General features: G+C 42.3%; 2 protein-coding genes across 3 annotated transcripts in view; one reads left to right on the plus strand and one right to left on the minus strand.

Annotated features, from left to right (window-relative positions):
- Positions 1-697: 697 nt before the first annotated feature.
- On the minus strand, positions 698-12,390 carry RABL3 (RAB, member of RAS oncogene family like 3). The gene is made up of 8 exons (XM_056340922.1): positions 12,233-12,390; positions 11,952-12,043; positions 10,674-10,803; positions 7,660-7,774; positions 5,935-6,085; positions 5,183-5,254; positions 4,045-4,083; positions 698-1,426 (listed from the first exon to the last, which is right to left on the minus strand). The coding sequence occupies exons 1-8, from the start codon at positions 12,276-12,278 to the stop codon at positions 1,361-1,363; spliced, it is 711 nt and encodes a 236-aa protein (XP_056196897.1). The 5' UTR covers positions 12,279-12,390; the 3' UTR covers positions 698-1,360.
- A 171-nt stretch (positions 12,391-12,561) lies between these two features.
- Positions 12,562-19,120, plus strand: part of GTF2E1 (general transcription factor IIE subunit 1) — a 52,621-nt gene continuing 46,062 nt past the window's right edge. Inside the window, exon 1 of one of the 2 annotated variants that reach the window (XM_056341050.1) lies at positions 12,562-12,685. The gene's annotated coding sequence lies outside the window, so the exon portion shown is untranslated. Of the gene's footprint in view, positions 12,686-15,841; positions 15,867-19,120 lie in introns of those variants that run through there. The other variant, XM_056341049.1, reaches the window with a different exon arrangement.

A 19,120-nucleotide genomic window follows, 5' to 3' on the forward strand; every position in this document is an offset into this window, starting at 1 on the left:
CCTCTCACTGTCATTTTTGTGCCTGATTAGTGGCAAGAGGCAGTTTTGCATTTATTTCTAAGCAGCTGTTAAAGGAGAGCTGCAGGCAGGCGTAACCTGGAGACTGCGAAACACTGCTTGCTGTCAGTTTCACACCAGCGTTTTACTTTCTTCTACCCCCATTTATTATTAATCTGTATTTATATCTAACTGCAGCTCTTAGTTAGCCTTTGCCAGAGGCTTAACCATTAGAGGTGACTGTGAGGAAGGAGGGGAAAGAAGAAGCTGCCATAAATCAGGCTTTTACCACTCCATACAACTCCGGGGAGGTGAGAAACTATGCAAAGCTTTGGCTATTTAGGAAGACAACAGCTTGCACAGTGGATCAGGTCAAGTCTCCTTTTATCCTTAGTACTAAATATGAAAAGGAAACATCCCTATCACAGAACTTTCCTTCTAATCATGCTCAGTTCCTACTTTCTACAGTGCTTTAAAACCCTTTTAAATTTCTGCCTATTCTAATTCAGAGGATGTTCTCACATTTAATGTTTTCTGAACCCACTAAGCCCTCAGGCTCAGTAAGACCATGTCATATTTGTTCTGAATAAGCACTGTATAAAAATGCACTTTTTCTACCAGCTTTCAATGCACTGCCTTTTAATTCAGTATTAAGAACAAGACCACACTCAATTACGAAAAAATAAACAGGAGTACCTGATTCACTTTGTCCTCTCCAGAGTAAACAGTTTTAATTTAAGCAGTAGAATACCACTTGTTTTCTACTCACAATTTTCTTTTTAAGGCTTCAAATCCTTTTTCATCTCTTGTTTATTTCTTTTATCCCTTTTGAATCAGGCTGAGCAGTGTGTTTCAGGTGAGACACCACCATTCATTTAATGAAGACATTTATTATTTTCCAGACCATTCCTCACCCATCCTTACATTTCACTCACTTGGTTTGTTCACTTTACTGTAAATGAGAATCCCACTCAGTGTCATCTTTCCTTTAGAGGTAAGATAAATGTAATTCATTACAAAGACTGTCCATAAGTTTTCCAAAATGGAGACACAGATGTCACATATACTTGCTGTGTATGATAAAGGTTCCCACAGCAGCGTGAGAGGAATTCAACTTCTTGTACACTTTCCCCAGATGCCCCCATGTATCCAGATGGCCTGCAACCCCAAGAAGCACCAGGCTTCAGATTAGATTTTTGGAAATTCTTCCCCAAGTCTTTTCCAGCAGAAGTAACTTCAGCAGTCTACCGAGCCGTAGTATCATTTTACTCTGCTTGACATAAGCATTATTATCTTTAAGCAACCAGTTGGAATGGAAATGTTGTTAGGAACTTGGAGAAGTCATCTTCCACTTATTCAGCGTTCAGTCATAATGAAGGCTCTTCAGTGTCCCTCCTCCAAACCTTTTCCTTTCAGAGAAGCCAGGAATCTAGAGACAGAAAAGGTAAGTTGTAATGTCAGAATCAGCAGGAGCTCCCTTTAGCCCACATTTGAGAGCCTGTTACCAAACCAGCTGCAACAATGCCTTCCTCTTCCACACCGTCGCCAGAATCAGGACTAAAATGCTTCAAGCTTACTGCTAGAGGAGCAGCACCATTAATTAAACAAGCTGCAAAACTTGAGTATGGCTCATTTGTTCTATGGAGCTCCTTAAGGCTTTTTGGCAAGGGTTACAATGAAAGCCTTAATTTCTTGGGCAAATCCTAAACCAGTTAATTGCAGATTTCAAAGTCCATATTTCCCCCCAGATTCAAATGCATACCAGAATTTCTCCTCCATTCATTTTTAAAACTACAAAATAGTATTAATAAGTCCTATTAAAGAGCTTTTAGGACTTTATGCCTTCTAACCTGAGACAACAGCAATTCACTGGTAGTTGAAAGCACAGTTTTATCAACTGCTGAAAACTAAGAAAACCATCAGAATAGAAATGGCTGCAACAATGCAAAGGATTAGCACTCCTGCTTTTGTAGCCAATCTGTAGATACTGCTCACACCGTGACAAGGAGTGCTTACAAAGAAAATCTACCTGAAACCATTGGAAGCTTCTCTGGCTTAACAGTATTTCAAACAGATTTGCAATCCAGTGCACCCTTGAATCCCTTAAAAGAAAGGGATGCACTGCTTTCTAATACTGTGTACCATGTTTGTCCTATTGGCATCATGAAACTCTCCGATTTCAGTCCAGAGTAACTTTTAGGTACCTAACTACACACAAGCAGAAACAGCAGACCCAGTGAGCACATGCTCCCAAAACAATTTCACACTCTCATAGGAAATACACGGTGGAAGGTGTCAAATGAGCACTACAAATCATGCCAGGAGAACATGGGCATGTAAGGATGGGATGGGAGGAAAATGTAATTTACAATACAGAGCAGACTGCTTCATTGGTAAACTGAAAAAGCTATTACCCAAAATAAAAGTCCACTAAACCCCCCACAATTTAGATTTAGTTAGGGTTTTCAGGCCCAAAACTCAAACAGATATGCAAGGTATTCATTCAGGAATTGTTTTATTCATCTCTGAGAAGCAATCATTTCTAAGGGAAAAATCAGGCAGATTTTGCACAAAGGTTCATCTCATGAAAACTGCTTTGGGAATTCAAAACGGAAAAATGCAATCATTAGACCTAAAAAGTAGCAGGACACCATAGATAAAATGTTATCTGTTTCTGTATTTTTTTATATCAAAGTCACTAATTAAAAGTAATAATTATTTATCAGAGATCTTATCGAAATCATGGCTACAAACAATTTGAAACTTATCATTCTTTTCATCCTGAAGAAGTCTATAACAGAAATACCTCAAAACACGAATGATCGAAGTGACCTATTGTAGAAAACCCACAAACACGTTCATAAGATTTACATTCGGTAGATCATTTCAACTAACAACTTTAAGAGGTTATATTGAAATCTCCAGTTCCAATGTGGATTTTGTCTCTTTAAAAATGACTGTCCACTACTTAAGATTTGTTTTAAGCTTCTCAGCTATCGTCAGTGAGGCAAATGAAAATAGTCATCAGCAGGCTGTAATCTTTGGCACGTGGCCATAAGCAACATAAAGTTAATCCCTGGCTAGCCACTAAAACCGATCAAATCAGAAAAATAAAAATCTTACATCACTCAAAGACAACCAGCACACAAGCAGATTTCTGCATTAGGCTGTTATCCCCATGAAAGGGAGACTCTCTTTCACTAGAATGTGGGGAGAAGGGGAGAGGGGAGGAAAAAAGGCAGCATGCAGAACTGAAAGAGGAAAAAGCAATTTTTGTTTTTAAAAGGCATAGAAAAATGCTCAAAGAAAGTAAGCATTTTGTAATTTGTGACTATTCCCCCCCCCCTCCCCATCCCTAAGGGGCTTTCAGCACAGCTACATCTAACGATACATTTGATTGTATTTCGGAGGTGCTGTTCATGGTAATTTGCAAGCACCTCACAGGTACGGTAAATGGAAACTCACTGCTCCCCGCATGGCAGACTGTGCACGGCGGGGTGGGGGGCACAAAGAGCTGAAGTGGCCTGCCCAAACCAGAAGAGTCATTTCACTGCTTCTTCACCACCTGTACTGAAAACAGTTAACTCAGCCACTAGGAATGGTATCTTACTGCTGTTCTCCTTGTGGCTCCACTGGTTCTATGAAAATTACCTGTACAAAACATAAAATGCTAGTTCCAGCTGTGGAAAAAAAAGCCTTTCCATTGACCTTCAGGACAGCATCTCTGGCCTAAATCTGCAACCAAGCAGCCTGAAGCTGACAGATCTGACAGAGATCATATCTGCCCATTTTATCTCACTCTTGCAACTTCTGCTATGTTAGCATACTTAATTATTTCACTGCCAATCACATTACAAATACTTTAGCTGAGAAAAGTCAGCCATTTTTCTGTCTATCCAAAACAGCTGTGCTCCCACAGATTTCAAAACCCAATTACCAGCATAGATTACCATTTAAGTCACATGAAACCCATGTTCTAGAGGACTCTGTCAGCAGTTCACATTACAAAGGGAGAAAGAAAACAAAAAAGGAGGAAAAATTACAAACCTGATTGCCATCTCTTAAGAAGTATCTCTTCTCTATGACCTGGGAAAAACAGAGAATGATCTTAGCTGGCACAACATAAGCATAACCTCAGATTCCAATCAAAACTTCACATGTGAGCACCGAAACTCATGGCTAACTGGGACAAGGTCTGAAGTCATGTTCCCTGCTCCAGGCCTATTGCTTTAAGTGCAATGCTCTAGTACACATAGAAGGAGTTGCCACCTCCAGCCATTCTTAGTAAAGCTGTGTTATTCTGAACTTAGACACACATCATTTAGTTAGCCCTCTTTAGTAATGGAGGTGATGGTTTGGGTGTCTCCTTACTCATCAGTTATTCCCATCTCTTTCTGCAGATGCAGTGGTTCTGAGCACTAGAAAAAAATCTCATTCTGCAGGTGCATAACACCTCCAGTGGTTCTGAGTAGCCCCTGGGCACAGGTGATGCTTGAGAATAGGTAGCCTGACTCATGCTCTGAGAGTGATGCACAACACTGTCTGTGCTGAGGGGTACCTATGGAGGCAGTACTGTCAATCTAAAAAATAAAAAGTGATTTGTATCATTTGTACAATCTAAACTCTCCTCCAAAGAAAATCCAGGTCAAGCTTCCTCTAAAGCATGACGTGTTACAGGAGGTGATCTGCTCTGCTATGGTATCTTTATCCAGGGGGTGCTTAAACCAGAGCATTCCTTCTATCATTTTCACAGTAGGACTTGATGGTTTTGCACAAGATGTCTTTTGCAGGGAGGGAGAGTACATACCAAATCTCTTAAGTCCTAAAGTTTTCTTTAACCACGATCAACAGAGCTAACCACAGCCTTGTAACTTCCCGCATTACTACCTCAGCACACTGCAAACCTTCTGGCCTGCCAGAAGGCTCCAAAAATATATGCAGTGTCTCTGGACATTTCTGAGCTCTTTTTCATTGCTCTATGCAGATCAAGAATCAACTCTTCAAGCAGATCAGCTATTTTCTGGAGTTTCCAGGAGCAGACCAGTCTTTGGCACCTCCATGCCTGGCTTCAACCAACTCAAAAAGCAGAACGTGAAAGAGGCAGCTAAATGTTGTTCCATGTTCAAATCACAGACAGCATTCAATACACAGAGCAATAAAACATAATTTCCTTGACTTGACTTACTTTATCAAAAAACCTGCTTAGTTTGACAGCGTTGGATGAACCTGCAGCCAGGTAACGAGGATTGGTACAATCCTAGAAGACACAAACAACAACACAAACAACAACAACAAACCAAGCACAAGGAAATCAATGCAAGGAAGCTGTAAACATGGAAATCAACCTACCCTTTCCCCTGACACACGGACCTGCAATCAGCTAGGGAAAATACAGTCTATCTGCTGCTTTCTGCCTCACAGTCCTTCAAGAGAAAAGGCCAACTTTTGTTCTGTGAATTCACCAGAAAATTCTAAGTAACCCCCTGTGCGCTCCACGTCTTCCTTCTGCTACCAGCTATACAGTCAACTAATAATTTGTACAGGCTACACATGAGATTACACACACACACATACAAACACTTACGCAGCACAGGTATATTTTTATACATATATATACACATTAAATATATATAAATAAAAATAAAGTGATCCTGATGTTTCATTCAAGGATAGTGTCAGAACTAAGAACAGGGAAAACTGAATTCCCAACCATCAATTCCAAGCTGCAGTGACCTTATCTAACACCCCATACACCTCTCTGTAGTGAAACAAGGACGGTCATTTCATCAAGCAAGGGGGACAGCCAACCAAAATGTGATTACTCCAGCATTATTGAGAAAATCTCCAAAAGCCCAGTTTTTGTCACATCTTTACTTACTAAAATTTGGACTCACTCCCATATAAAATAAAAACAACAGCGGTGACAAGGATACTAACCAGATTTATCTCTTCAGCATTGAAGTCCTCAGCCAAGAAAGCTGTTCTGGTCAAAACTTCATTCCGCTTAGTTTCTGGGATCTGATCCAGCTTAGTTCCTATTACCAGCAGTGGAATTTGGTTATCAGCAAACTGTTCACGGTCATAGTCACTGGTGAGGGAAACAAATACAGTCTTGAATACAGCCATGGTCATGTAAGTGGGCACAGGGATGCCAACAGCTCCCCCTCTTTTTCAAATAATGGTAATTTATTTATGGGTCATTATTTATCTAAGAAAGGATGTGCTGCATCTATCAATTAAGGCAGGGCTTCTGCATCTAAGTCACTACACAGGAATTAAAAGGAAAGAGAAAAGAAACCACGATTTGGATTTCTTCTCAGCATAAATGAACTGCAGAAAAAATGCTAACACAAGCAGGAAAGAAACAGGAATGCCAGTATTGTACCAAGCATATGCAGCCACCAGAGACATATCAGGCAGCTGGCATTGCTGAACATCTAAGTTTCTACATACATAGACTGTTAAAGGAGGGACAACGAAATAAGTTGCAACACTGAAACACTACCCCTTTCCACGTTAAAGAGGGCTGCAGTAACAGTTGTGTGGTGTCAAGTTATTAATTCTTCTACATTCAAATAAAGGCAGCCACCATAAGCTGAATTCCAACAAGCTTTGATTCAGATATGAATAATCATCAAAGATAGCCTTTATAAAATAAACAATAAAATTAAATGTCATCACAAATCCAAGCTCCAATCATTCTCCTCAGCTAGGATAATCACTTGTCTTTCATTTTTACCTAAAAGAAGCTTTCTAGAAAGTAATTTTACAACGAACAGCAACAACTCAACCAAGCAATTGTTGGTGGCTGAGCATCTGTCCCTGACAGAAGCTAAGCTTTTGAAGATTAAAACAATTATGAAGACCCTGCACCTGGAAAAACTGGAGAAATTTGCAGTTATATAATGCAAATCCTCTTTCTCTTCTCCCAAGTTTCTGTAGAAAGACCTGCATACCAGCATAGGTAGGGAAACAACTGATATTCTTCCCACAAAAAGCTACCCTTTATGATTGCTTCCCTGCTCATGTGTGAGGTTTTATCAATGATCTTAAAACCTCCTTGACTACATGTATAACAGGAGCATGGAGGTATAGGAGGAAATACTTGACACCATGTTGGAAAGACAATTCTGAACATGCTGTTTAAGCAGAGTTTTCTGTGCTTTTTTTAGCCACACTCCTGAAATAATTCCTTCATCAGCCGTCCCACCCCCCCAAAAAAAAATAAAATTAAGTGAACTTCCTCAGCCTTGGTGCATGGAGGGAAAGCCTTTTGGAACAGAGACATGCCATCCCATGACACTTCTTGTGCAAGGGCTTTGCACATCCCAATACAGACACACAAGTCTTCAGGTATCAGGGACTGGACCCACTCTCACAGAGGCCTCACACAAATGAAGGATGCAGTAAACATCTTTTCCCTTAAAGCAAGGTCTCTGCCATACAGTTTGGGAATCTACTGGCAGAATGGCCTGATTTGCAGTGTAAAACAAGAACAGCAGTGATTTCCTTTGATATCCTGCGCTTTTTTTCTTTCTTTCTTAAAAGTCTAGCCACATCTAATTTCATGTGGATTTCAAGTAGCCTAAGGGATGAACAAAGACTTCCATAACAGCTTGGATTTACTGTATCTTAACCCTGCATGTGTGTTTTTTCTCTCACCCATTTGTCACGAGAACTCCTGTTGGAGCAACATCTCTGTTGAGTGCTTCCAAAGACCAGCGATACAAATTCTGGGATGATTTCTTGTTAGTTAAGTCATGCACTAAAATTATCCCTAAAGTGAAAGAGAAGACAGCAAGATGCTATTTAATGATACACATTTTTTCCCCTTATCTTACCAAAACGACATCTGCAAGTTCCCAGATATCCGAGAACGAAGAAAGGGATGTATAACCGGTTCAGTTACAGTGAATGAGTAAAGCTGAAAATATCAGGATGTAACAGGTTTTTTAAAGCTGCTTATCAGGAATAGGATAAGAGCTAAGAGAAAAATCTCATGAAAGGAGGAAACGAACAGCCACCTCAGGGTTTAATCCGCAAGTGGCTTGCAGGCATTCCCTGATGCTGCTCTGTCTAGGCCTCAGATACTGAAACTCTCTATTCCTGCAGCAGAGAATGTAGCCTTCCTCTGTTTTACCTAATTGGTAAACTTAACGTTCTTTTTGTCACACCACCTAAGAGTCTAAAAGCTGTTTCTTTGTTTCAGAGAGTTTAGAGAGCGCTGTAGCTTTCCTCCATTTTCAACAACTAATGCTACATACTTGGGGAGGTATCCAAAGGGAAAACAGACTGATACAAATTTTCACAGTTCAAGTGTCTGGTAGAAACGTGAATCAGCAAGATTTCATGTATTTAAGATTAAGCTTCTAGCATTTTTCATTACCATGATCCTTGAAAATGTAAATTCCGAGATAGAAAAATAGCCAGCCAAACTTCCTAGCTGTACTATTAACAGACGCCCACTTCTGATAACCACAGTTCCTAATTCAATTACCAGCTCCTAGCTAATTTCTTCTATTTATTCACATCTCCTGCAGCCTGTGGGACATTCCCACCTCCTCCAGACCTCAAAACATCACTAATTCAAGGGCAAAATGTAATGATACCGCTTATCTTCATCAGCATTCATTCTCAACACGCTGCACAGCCTATAGGTGGAGGAAATTATTAATTTATATTCTCTCATCTTAACTCCCAGAGGTGCCACCCACTGTATACGCTATGAAAAAACCACATTTCCACAAACATTTTCCACTACCTCACAGGACTGTGCACAGTCTCTCCTATGAGAGTTGCCAGCATATCACAACCATAGCCCTATTTCAAAGCATTTATCGCAGTAACAGCATAAAAAGGTAACTCAACTGCGAGTCCACCCCCGGAGTAGGGAGAAAAAGCCTGCTGCAACATAACTTGGCCTATAGCAACACGTTCAGAGGCACTGCTGCATAATCTGCGAGAAACACTCTCCACCTCCAGACACTCATCCTCAGTTATGTCTTTGATTGGTCAGTTTGCTTATCTGCTTCACCGAAAACCTACACAGTTAGTTGCACCAGCAGAAAAAGACTCTGTCGACATCAAAAAAGAGCAGGCAGCACCCGTGACTACTCAAGGAAATGTTCCTCCCACATTAAGGTCTGCGAGCCATGGCCCTGCTGCCTAGTCACTGTCCCAGACTCTCACAGTCCACACACCAGATGCCAAACCAAAAGCAAACCGTACCCAACCTTGTCAACAACCAGGTGTTCCTGACAGCCTGCACAGATGCTGCCACCACCAAACACTAACTGCCTTTTGATCTCAGCTTTTCAGACCATGGCAAGCCCAGAAAGCACAAGCAGTCAGACAGAAAGAATTCTTCTTCTCTTCTTAATTCTTCATTCATCTTCTCTTCTTAAATCAGGTCAAACAGAGGCAATTTGCAAGACAAGCTCTAATGAAGGAATTAATCTAATGAAAGAAACCAGAGCCAAGGCTAACTACCAAAGTCAACAGTCTTCATATGTGAGCTGCCTAATAATACCTTTTGGGCAGTGGAGATAAATAACTCTAATAACATCATCAATTATAATTCAGACACATAAGTTCAAGATCTCATCTCCTAATGGGCTGTCCTAGGATATTTCCAAGTCTGACCCACACTCACTGGCATACTGTGGATGTAGTGTCAAAAAGAGATCAATGTTTTTCATACACCAAAGAGGCTTGCTTTGAGGACACAACACAACTCAAACCTTATTTACATTAACAATATAAGCAAGAGGTACCTACACAGTTTTCCTCCTGGGAAAGGAGAAAGAAATCACTACTTAAATAATCACAGAGCAAAAATGTTTATTGTATGGCTTAACATATTATTGAAAGGCCCTCAAATGACTTGGAACAAGAAAAGAGAATCCAACAGAACATTTGAGACAGATTTTCTGAAGCAGTTGTTAATCTGCTATACATCAGTTTTTAGTGAACTATCCTCGGGTGCCAAAAAGTAACAACGGAAATTCCGCACTGTTTAGTTTGTAATCTCTTATTTGCTCTTATTAGTGGTACAGATGAACTGCTAGGCCTTTAAGTCAGTACCTCAACAGAAGGCATAATACTACTTTCTATATACAGCAAGTTGCAAGATTCAATTCTTAAAAATAATTTGGCAAATTAAATGAGCAGAGGCAAGATGGTTATCAACACATTGCAATTTTATGGGAGCTTTAAATTTGCCAGGGTAAAACATAACTATCAAACTTCATATAAATTCAAATAAATATTTTCCTGCTGTAGGTTTTGGAACTGAATAGATAAGAAAATATAACTCATATTTCTGCATGTATATCAGGCCTGGAAAGGTGAAGGCAACATTTATGTCTGCCAGTGTAGCTGGAAGGGACAACACTGCAACTTCAAAGACTCCCTGTTGTGCCAGCTGCACAAGACTGAAATGAAAGGCTGATCAAGCTAATCTGCACAGGTTTGCCTAAAAGAGCTTTCCAGTTCAAAACTGAAATCATAAAATACTGCCTATGAATGCTATCAGGTTTTTTTCCTGTGTAAATGTACCGGAATCAGAAAAGCAAACAATATAGCCCTCAGCCAGACCTAAAGGGATCTGGCCCCAGAACCAAGAGACAGCTCATAACTGAAACTGATAAAACCAGATTTACAGCAATCAAACTTACCATTCAGCAAGTTATAAAATACTGCTCGTGTGCTTTTCACACTAGTGGCACTACCCACTGAACCTCCAACATCCCACAGCTCAATGTAGTAGGTCTTCTCTTCTGGAGTCCCTTCTTTGTAGTCATGTATCTGATGAAAAATTCGCATCATATGTAAACACATCACTAGCTCACAGGAGTTAATCTACACAACACTTAAGACATTCAACTGAAAGGATTATTATACTTGGACAGAAATCTGTAAATTCTCATGCTGACACCATTTCAAATCTCTCAAGTAGAAGAGATGGAATGAGTCAAGCAGTGGCCACTGGATACCACAGCTCTTACATGTGAGATGGAGCTTGGTGAGTCAGCCGAGAGTAAGTATCCTTTCCACCTCAGTATTAACAAACCTAATGCCTCATGACACGTTTAGAAGAAGCATGTTGCTAAAGCAAGATGAAAAAATAAGGTTGTGACTTCTTACAGTTCTTAAAACCCACACAGTAGTACTACAAGAATATTAACCCAGGTGACCACATCAGATTTTGACTACACCTTTTTCCTCTCCAAATTCTCATAGACATCTTGACTGAATTAATCGATCAACAAGTTTTGCCCCTGGATCTGCTAGAGTTTTGCTCCACAGTCAAACAGAAAACCACGTTTCTTTCCCCAAATTTTGGAAGTATATTCCTAACCTATGACAATGCATTTCAAGGAGAATATAGCAAAGAGTGATAAAGGAAAAAAGCGTTTATAACTATCCCATGAGGACTGTAGCTTGGGCCAAAAAAACCTGCTAGATGAAATTCCTCATTCTGCTGACAGTAGGTCCTGCAACGAGCAGGCAGGAGGAGCAGCAACCCTACAGCCACGGCCAGCACCCTCAAACTAAACAAGCAAATTGTTTTTCCCCGCCACGTTTGGCTGACAATTTAGCTGTGCATGAGGTGTTTCTCAGGGCAGCGTGGTTTCAGTGGCGTGCCTTCTGACTGAACCTGGCTGCTTCGGGCCCTGGAACACAGCGCTGGCCACCGCAGCGAGGAGATGTGCTACGAATGACAAACACGTCTGATTCCCACAGCCTTGGAAGGTCAAAATTTGCTCAGGCAAGCACTTGGCTCTTAATAACATTTGCCTCGAAAGATGAAGCCCTCAGCAAACCAAAACACTGAAAAAAAACTTTATCTGGGACAGTAAGTAATGGAATGAAAAAAAAAAAAATGAAGTCAAGGCCCTTGCCTTCCCTTACACTTCAGGCTAGGGTACCCTGCCGTCGGGCACATCACCTACTCGAACGTCCACCGAGCAGCCCACGGTCCAGGACGGGTTTCCCAGCACCTGGTTCTGGCACAGGAGATGCACAAGCGAAGACTTGCCGACACCTGCAAGCGCACAGACAGAAGGAGCCCTGGGCCCCCGCCAGGCAGGCCGCAAGGCCGGCAGCCGGCGGGCGGCAGCTAACGGCGGGGCCAGGGCCTGGCGGCAGACAGGCCCCGCGGCTCCCGCCTAGGCGGAGGGGCCGGGTGAGTGGGTCCCCGCCCGGCTCCGCGGCGCAGCGGGCATACACTCACCAGAGTCGCCCAACACCAGCACCTTGACCCTGTCCAAAGCCGCCATCTTACTCTACCTAGCAACAACACCAGAGACACACACACCCACCCCCCGTCCCGGAGCCGCCAATCGCAGCGCTCGTTCCTTCCGCCGCACTCAGCCTATTGGTTGCCTGCCCGAGTAGCCGGCGCCACTGTCACTTCTGACTGGCTTCATTCGCATGAGGGCGGGAACGCTAAGAGGTCTATGAAGGAGCTGATTGGCTGCTTTCCTGTCGCTCACCGCTCAGCCGCAGAGGGGAACGCGTGCCGGGCAGGCCGTGGGGGCGGAATCGCGCATGCGCGGCACGCGGGGAGCCATTGGGCAAGGCGCCTGGCGCCCCGGTGACGCCACCAGGGCGCGCGGCCGTGACGTGCCCGCGCGGAGCCGCCGGAAGCGCTGCCCGGAGCGGGGAGAGCTGGAAGCGGCGGCAGGTCAGTGCCGGCCCTGGCGGGCGGCGGCGGCGGCCCGGCCCGCCCTGAGGCACCGAGCGGGCCGCGCCAGGCGCCAGGGTCCCCCCGGGGTCCCCCCCGCTGTCCCATAGCCGTCCCTGGCGGGGGACTCAGACGCGGTGCCGCCAGAGGAAGCTGGCCGGGAGGCCCCCCTCCCCCCTTCCGCCTGGGGGAGTCCCGCCGCCGGGGGTGCCCGAGGCCCTCAGAGCCCCCGCTCCGGCGCTCCGCCCCCCCCTTGTTTTGGGCGCCTCTGGGGGCCTGAGCACGCCGGCACGGGGTCGGTGCTCCCCGCACGTTGTCCGGGTGGGCCTCTGCCCCGGGCCCTCGCACCACTTTCAGCTCCCTCCCACCGCCTGCCTCTCCTCTTGCGTGGTTTGGGGGGGTTCTTTGTGTTTTTGTTGGCGTTTTTTTAGGAGGACCTGCTGAGCCCTCAAGTCTCTTGTCCTGCAGGAGCCTACACATTCGGATGTTTCAGACTCAACACATAAACGTGGGCAGGGAATAGGGAGCTGTGCAGGTAGCAGGAGGGGTTCCCTCCTTCACTTGGCCATAACGTAGTCTGCTGCTGTAGCCTAGGGAGGCTGTGCAACTTGTAATTTGAGGGAAGATGCAAGAATCTGAGGAGTAACTAACAGTATAACAAACCTAGCTCGTTGCTTTTTGCCAGGTTACCATTCAGTTCTCTAGCTCAGGAAGATCTTTATTATTTTTTTTTGTGCATTAGTTTTCTTCTGGCTTCATGAGCTTGCTGGTTCCCTGAGGGGCAGATGAACATCACATCTAATGGCACCAAGCTGTTAAATGAGTACAGCTGCCAAACTTGTATTTTTACAAGTGGCTCAGAATGAATAAGGAAGAAGGGCATTTTGCAGAGAGTGTTCAGCAGTGCACATTAAGGTGCATTTTCATGAAATACAGCTGGCTTAATGTTTTTCAGCCATGAAAGGAGGAGGCTCTTCTTTCATCTCTTCTGCACTGGCATCCTCTTAGATCTGCTGATTCTGTTGCTCATCACACTTTCCTACTAGCTGATTAAACTGTCAAAAAAAACTAGTAGAGGGAGGGGGGGAGAAAGGGTATTTTTCTACCTTTTAGTCATGCAAATTGGTGCACAGGAAGGTCTTGTGAGTGTGAGAGCTGGCATGGGAGAGGGCAAAGCCATGTCCTTGGGAGAGGAGCAAATACCCTTCTGGCAGCTGTAAGGGATGATGTGCGAATCTCATTCCTACCTTCTGCTTCCTTTAAGATTTATAGCTTGCTTTCACACAGGATGCTTTAGGGAATTCTTCTGAACAAGAAACTACATGAATTAAAGCTAGCCTGATATCTTGTTACTTAGTTTCTCTGCTTCTTTATTGCTTACATCCTTAGTATATAGACTAGTTTGCTACACCCTGATGCACTAGAACTTTTCTGAACCTAATACTTTCATAAATTTTTGTCTTTCTGAAATTCTTGACAGTCAGACAATACCACTCACATAAGTGTGGTGTTCTAGGTCTCATTGAATGCAGGGTATGGAAAACAATTTCTGCTTTCTTCCCATCAGAAACTTAAAAGGGATGCTGGGGCTAAGCCCCCTGTACTTCAGTGTAGTCATGACTTCTTAGGCTTGATATTCATCAGGAATGCTCTTTTTGTCCTTTAAGAAAGCCCCAAAACCTTACCACTTCATTACATGAGAGCCAATGCTGAGATGTCTCCAAAATGATGTTCTTCTGCTGGTATATGTTCAGATTTAAGTATAAATTTTAAGAGTTTCTGATGTCCGTGGTTAAAATGTGCTAGTGGCTTCACATTACAATTGAGTCATCTCAATAGTGTCTTTGCCAGCACGTGGGGAAAGCTCATGTTTCTGTATCCCTAGCCATTCTTTCTTCTCTTTGTTTTGTGTAGGCTCTAGTCTAGTAACATAAATGATTCGGTTCTTGAAGTTTTCCCTCTTGCTTCCCTCTAAAATATGCTACTTTTTTTTTGACATGTTTGTTTTTCACTTTTATCAACTTGATTTACCTTGCTAAATGAATAGGCAACTGTCAGAATTAGCACATGATGGCAGGGGTTGTGGCTGAAGACTGAGAAGGAAAAAGACTTCTCTGTGGGATGGAGGGTATAATTTGTGACAGGAAACTGTACCTGCACTATTCTAGTTGCTACATTTGGCCTTCCATAAATAGTGCACTCCAAGTTTTTTTCCCCTGCAGCTATAACTGTTAATAGTTTGTTAATGCTGATGTGCATTTGAAGTACTTCTCAATATTACATCTGTTTGTGTACATGCGCGTAGGTAGTCCTTTAATTTACTGACATCTTGCTGTTATGTTGGACTTGGATTATGAATGTGATTGAGAATTACATCCCAAGCCTGTATTGTTCCAATTTCTGCCTTGCATGGTCAGACCTTGCATCCTTATCATGTGGGGTTCCATATATTTTACTTGTGAAAGAAATTAGGTGAAAATGTCCTAATTTCAGGCAGGGTGTTCAGCCTTTCTGTGTGCAGCTGTAGCACAAATTTTCATCTTTAGTGAAGAAACCCCTTTGATACCTATGAACTCTTGGTTTCAGTTTATGGAATGCCAACAAGAAGGTAGGATTTGAGTGAAAGCAGATTCTTCTCTTCTCCTTTAATGCTTCAGGGTAGGTCTTGAAATTAAGATACACGATTTCTCATCAAGATGTAGTGGAGGAGGAAGGCTGAGCAGCAATGCTCCTGAAGTCTCTAGGGAATGGAATTCAATAAGCTTCTGATAAAATACCAGAAGACTTTGGGTTTGCAAGTGATGTGGGATAAAGGCAGTTCTGGATAGTAGCGATGTGTTGCACAGATTATCCACTTACTACGGAGAACAGTGACAAAAAGCAGACTGGAAAATGGAAGGTTCTTTGCCATTTTTTGGAAAGATAGAGTAGTGTCTGAGGTTACTTCATACAGACATGTAAAATCTTGATGGCATGTTTTCCCACTGTAGTTCTGAAATTTGTGCCTTCCCTGCCTGTACTCAGGAAGATTCAAAATTGCCCCTCTTAGCTTAACCTCATAATCTTCTGAAATAATTTTAATTTAATTAGAGCGAAGGATCTGCTGCTCGCAAGTGACTGCTGGAGTGGGATATGGTACACACTGGCTCCCAGAAGCTTGTTGTACTTGCCATGTTTACAGGTGAGGGACTCATAATCTGATTTTGATTTTTCTGAAGAAAATGTCAGTGGTATAAGCAAATAATTTTTTTTGTCTTTTTAAATCTGATGGCAGAACCCGCAGAAAGGTTTTCCAAACAAATCAGCAAAATCTGGTCTCAAAGATTTAATGAAAAAGAATGCTAACAATTTCAGTTAGATGTGGGGAAAAATGGGAAGCACCTTTCCAAGTATGTCTGATAGGTGTAGGTTCCCAGCCAACCCTACAACTCCCAAGTTTTCCCCCAGAAGAGATCTGGGGTGTTATAAAGGGTTTCTCTACCCAAATGAGTCTGAAGAGCAGTCTGCTTCCTTTTTTGTTTCTGGTTGATTTTTTTCCCCCTGACCATGTCCATGGTGTTCATACATTATTTAGGTCAGTACAGACGTGATTATGAAAGATTCACGTTCATTAAAACCTTGTTAGGAGATGTTATCATACTTCTTTGCACATGTAATTAATTCAGGCTTGACTTACTGCTTGGAGGAAAGGTGAAATCACTGTTCAAGGATGCAATGGTAAGGTTCCTTGCTTTTGGATTTTAAACTGATACTCGTGGCACTGGATTGCAGCTTCTGAGCTGGGTCGCTGTCGGTCTTGCCTGGTGGTACGGTGACAGGTAGCAAGGATTTGCAGCTCATATGCTGTAGGCTGAGATTCTTTGTGGGCTGGGTGTCAGCTTGTCCCAGAGAAGCAGTTTGTTAGGCCCTGGCCTGGTGAGTTCTGGCAGTGGTATGTGCTCACTCTTGTGCCATTGCTCTCTGTCGTAGCTTACGTGAGAACGTCATTTTCCAGAATGATGTAGAATATGTTCTTCATCCAACCATACCGATCTTGTTCAAGCTTTTGAGCAGTTTGGCATTAGGCCTCAATGTAATATAAAAACTGGTGTTTGCTGAATGTGTCTCCATGTTTGTTTTTAGAGGCAAATTCCTTGTGTTCAGCATTGTTAACTTGTAGCAAAGCTTGATGAAGGGTGATCTTTGGTGGCTTTATTTATTCCTTTATTTCTTTAAAAACTGACACAAGTCAGTCAGTTGGCTCACACAAAGGCTGTCTTCTGCAGGATTTAGAATTTAATCCGTGGATTAGTTGCATCACCAAGCTTTTCTGGAAGGAATTTTCAGGGGACAGTGAACTGGTGTGGAGAGAAGGGTTTTTTTGCTTCGTTAGTTGGGTTTTTTTTTTTAGATCAGCACTTAAAAAACTTTTGCCTTTCAAAATCCGACTTTTTAAATCTCTTCTGTGGTGCCAGGTTTTATTTAAAATTGATTAAATCTCATTCAGAGTTTAAGCACAGTATATAATGTAAAGATCAATTTGAATAAATGAAAGCTTCTGGCTTGCTTCTGCATTGACATTGTTTTATAGCATCAGTATGTTGCTGACAGATCCAGTCAAAAGCAAGATTTATCTTTAAGTAAGTGAAAGACTGTAAAAACACCAACAGAATGAAATGGATTTTCAAGGACAATGTCCTGTGACAGTATTCAGGTTGGGTCTGACTTAGAGATTCAAATATACTGTATGGCTAACTCACAATGGGGCATCCTTTATTGCTAATGCTTTCACCTGTAACGCAAAGCTCTCTAAAACTGTCCTTTGTGTGAGATAAATCATAATGCATCTGCCATATAAAAGAAAGCTGACTAACTCGAGAAGTACTTGTTTCATGGCTAATTCATGCTGTGATAAACATATTCTATTAAATTTCCTTGAAGGGAAGCTAGGGCTGGGCATCCAGGCACTGTTTTCTGTAAGCTATCCTGAGCCTGCACAGCAGCAGTCAACAGATGTGGCTCAGTTCTTTTCAATTTGAGCACTGTGAATACCATCGAGCCCTACGAGAAAAAGAAAAGCTCAACCAAGGAAGTGTTTTAAAAGGAAAGAGTTAAGGTGGGGTTTTTTCTTACCCATAGGCAGAAAAGACAGGACAATCTTAATTTACCTCCTGTTAAGCTCCACTGTCCGCAGCCTAATTGCTTTGCAGTTGCACTGGCTGTAACCCTTGAGAGGAACATACCTCAGTTGCAGAGGAGGGTAGGGGTTGGAGGGAACCAAAGCTTCAGTGAGTAGTGTTACTTACAGTTTTTTGAGAGGGCAGTGTTTCTCATACCAAAAAAATTAAAATAAAATAGATTTCCAAGCAGTCTACTGCGATAAATGATCACGGATTTTTGAGTGGTCTTAGCTGATGGAAGTGAGTCATCAGCTGCTTCGTTTAATGTAGAGCTTCGTGATTTCAGTGGGGTGTTTGGGGTGGGGGGTATAGAAAAGTTCTGTAATGGTGTTTTGTCAGAAAGGATATTACAGGTTTTATGATAGCAATGAAGAAAATAGGATACCCATCCAGATCCTTTCTTCTGCTGTCACTCTTCTCTATCCTTTATTTGAGACTTGAGTGCTGAGGAGGTACATATACAGTATGTGAAACATCTAATGGAAGAGAAAATTGAAATTGGCAGAGTTTTACTATTTATGATATTCATTCACAGATAAAATTGCTTAGCAGTGACAAACAAATTAAGGTGTGCACTTTTTCTTCAATTGAAGGAACCTTTTTCTTAATAAATGGTTATTCATATCTTAAACTAGCATAGAAGTCTCATATTGAAAAAGACTATTCAGAGTTTTATTTGAAGTTAACTGGAAGTATAACCCCCTGAATAGGTATTTCAAAAGCACCTATAATACGCCATGATTATCTTGAACCTTTCATACATAGAAATCCCAGTGCATTGTGAGTGGAAGGGAATTTTGTTACTGCCAACAGATGTATAGACTTGAAAGTGTGGAGAGAAAATGCTCAAAACCACCCTGTGAAATGACAGTAAGGGTTTGCTCTGTGTCTTACAGAGTCGCTTCCCTTTTTCTCTCCACTGAACAAAACCAGCTGCTTCAGAAGAGTCAGTGCTGTTAGTTGTCTGCTGGGGTTTGATTTCTGGCTGTGTCTGTGGTGGGGGTGACAACATGAGGAATTCCTTGCATGGTATCATCCTATATGTCCCATGTATGTCACAGAAGCGTTGTGTGATTTCATGATGGTTGGTAATTGTTAACAAGCATTTGTGCCATTTGATGTTAAGGTGAAGAAAAATAAAGTGAAAATACAGTATTTCTGTAGAAATTATTGTCTGGTCAGACAGCATGGTACATTGTGATAAGTAACTCAAAGGATGCTTCATGCAATATTCTTTTTCTTTTTAAACATATTGTCTCTTAATGCTCACCAAGTC

This window comes from Falco biarmicus, chromosome 5 (genome assembly GCF_023638135.1).
Source record: "Falco biarmicus isolate bFalBia1 chromosome 5, bFalBia1.pri, whole genome shotgun sequence".
Lineage (NCBI taxonomy): Eukaryota > Metazoa > Chordata > Aves > Falconiformes > Falconidae > Falco > Falco biarmicus.

What these genes read in the sequence shown, in the direction of transcription:
- RABL3 (XM_056340922.1), bottom strand. Translation starts at nt 12,278, where the DNA reads ATGGCGGCTTTGGACAGGGTCAAGGTGCTGGTGTTGGGCGACTCTG. An exon ending in GCTGGTGTTGGGCGACTCTG is followed by an intron (nt 12,044 to 12,232) that starts GTGAGTGTATGC and finishes GTGCGCTTGCAG; the next exon opens with GTGTCGGCAAGTCTTCGCTT. An exon ending in ATGCTGAAGAGATAAATCTG is followed by an intron (nt 5,255 to 5,934) that starts GTTAGTATCCTT and finishes TGTGTCTTCTAG; the next exon opens with GATTGTACCAATCCTCGTTA.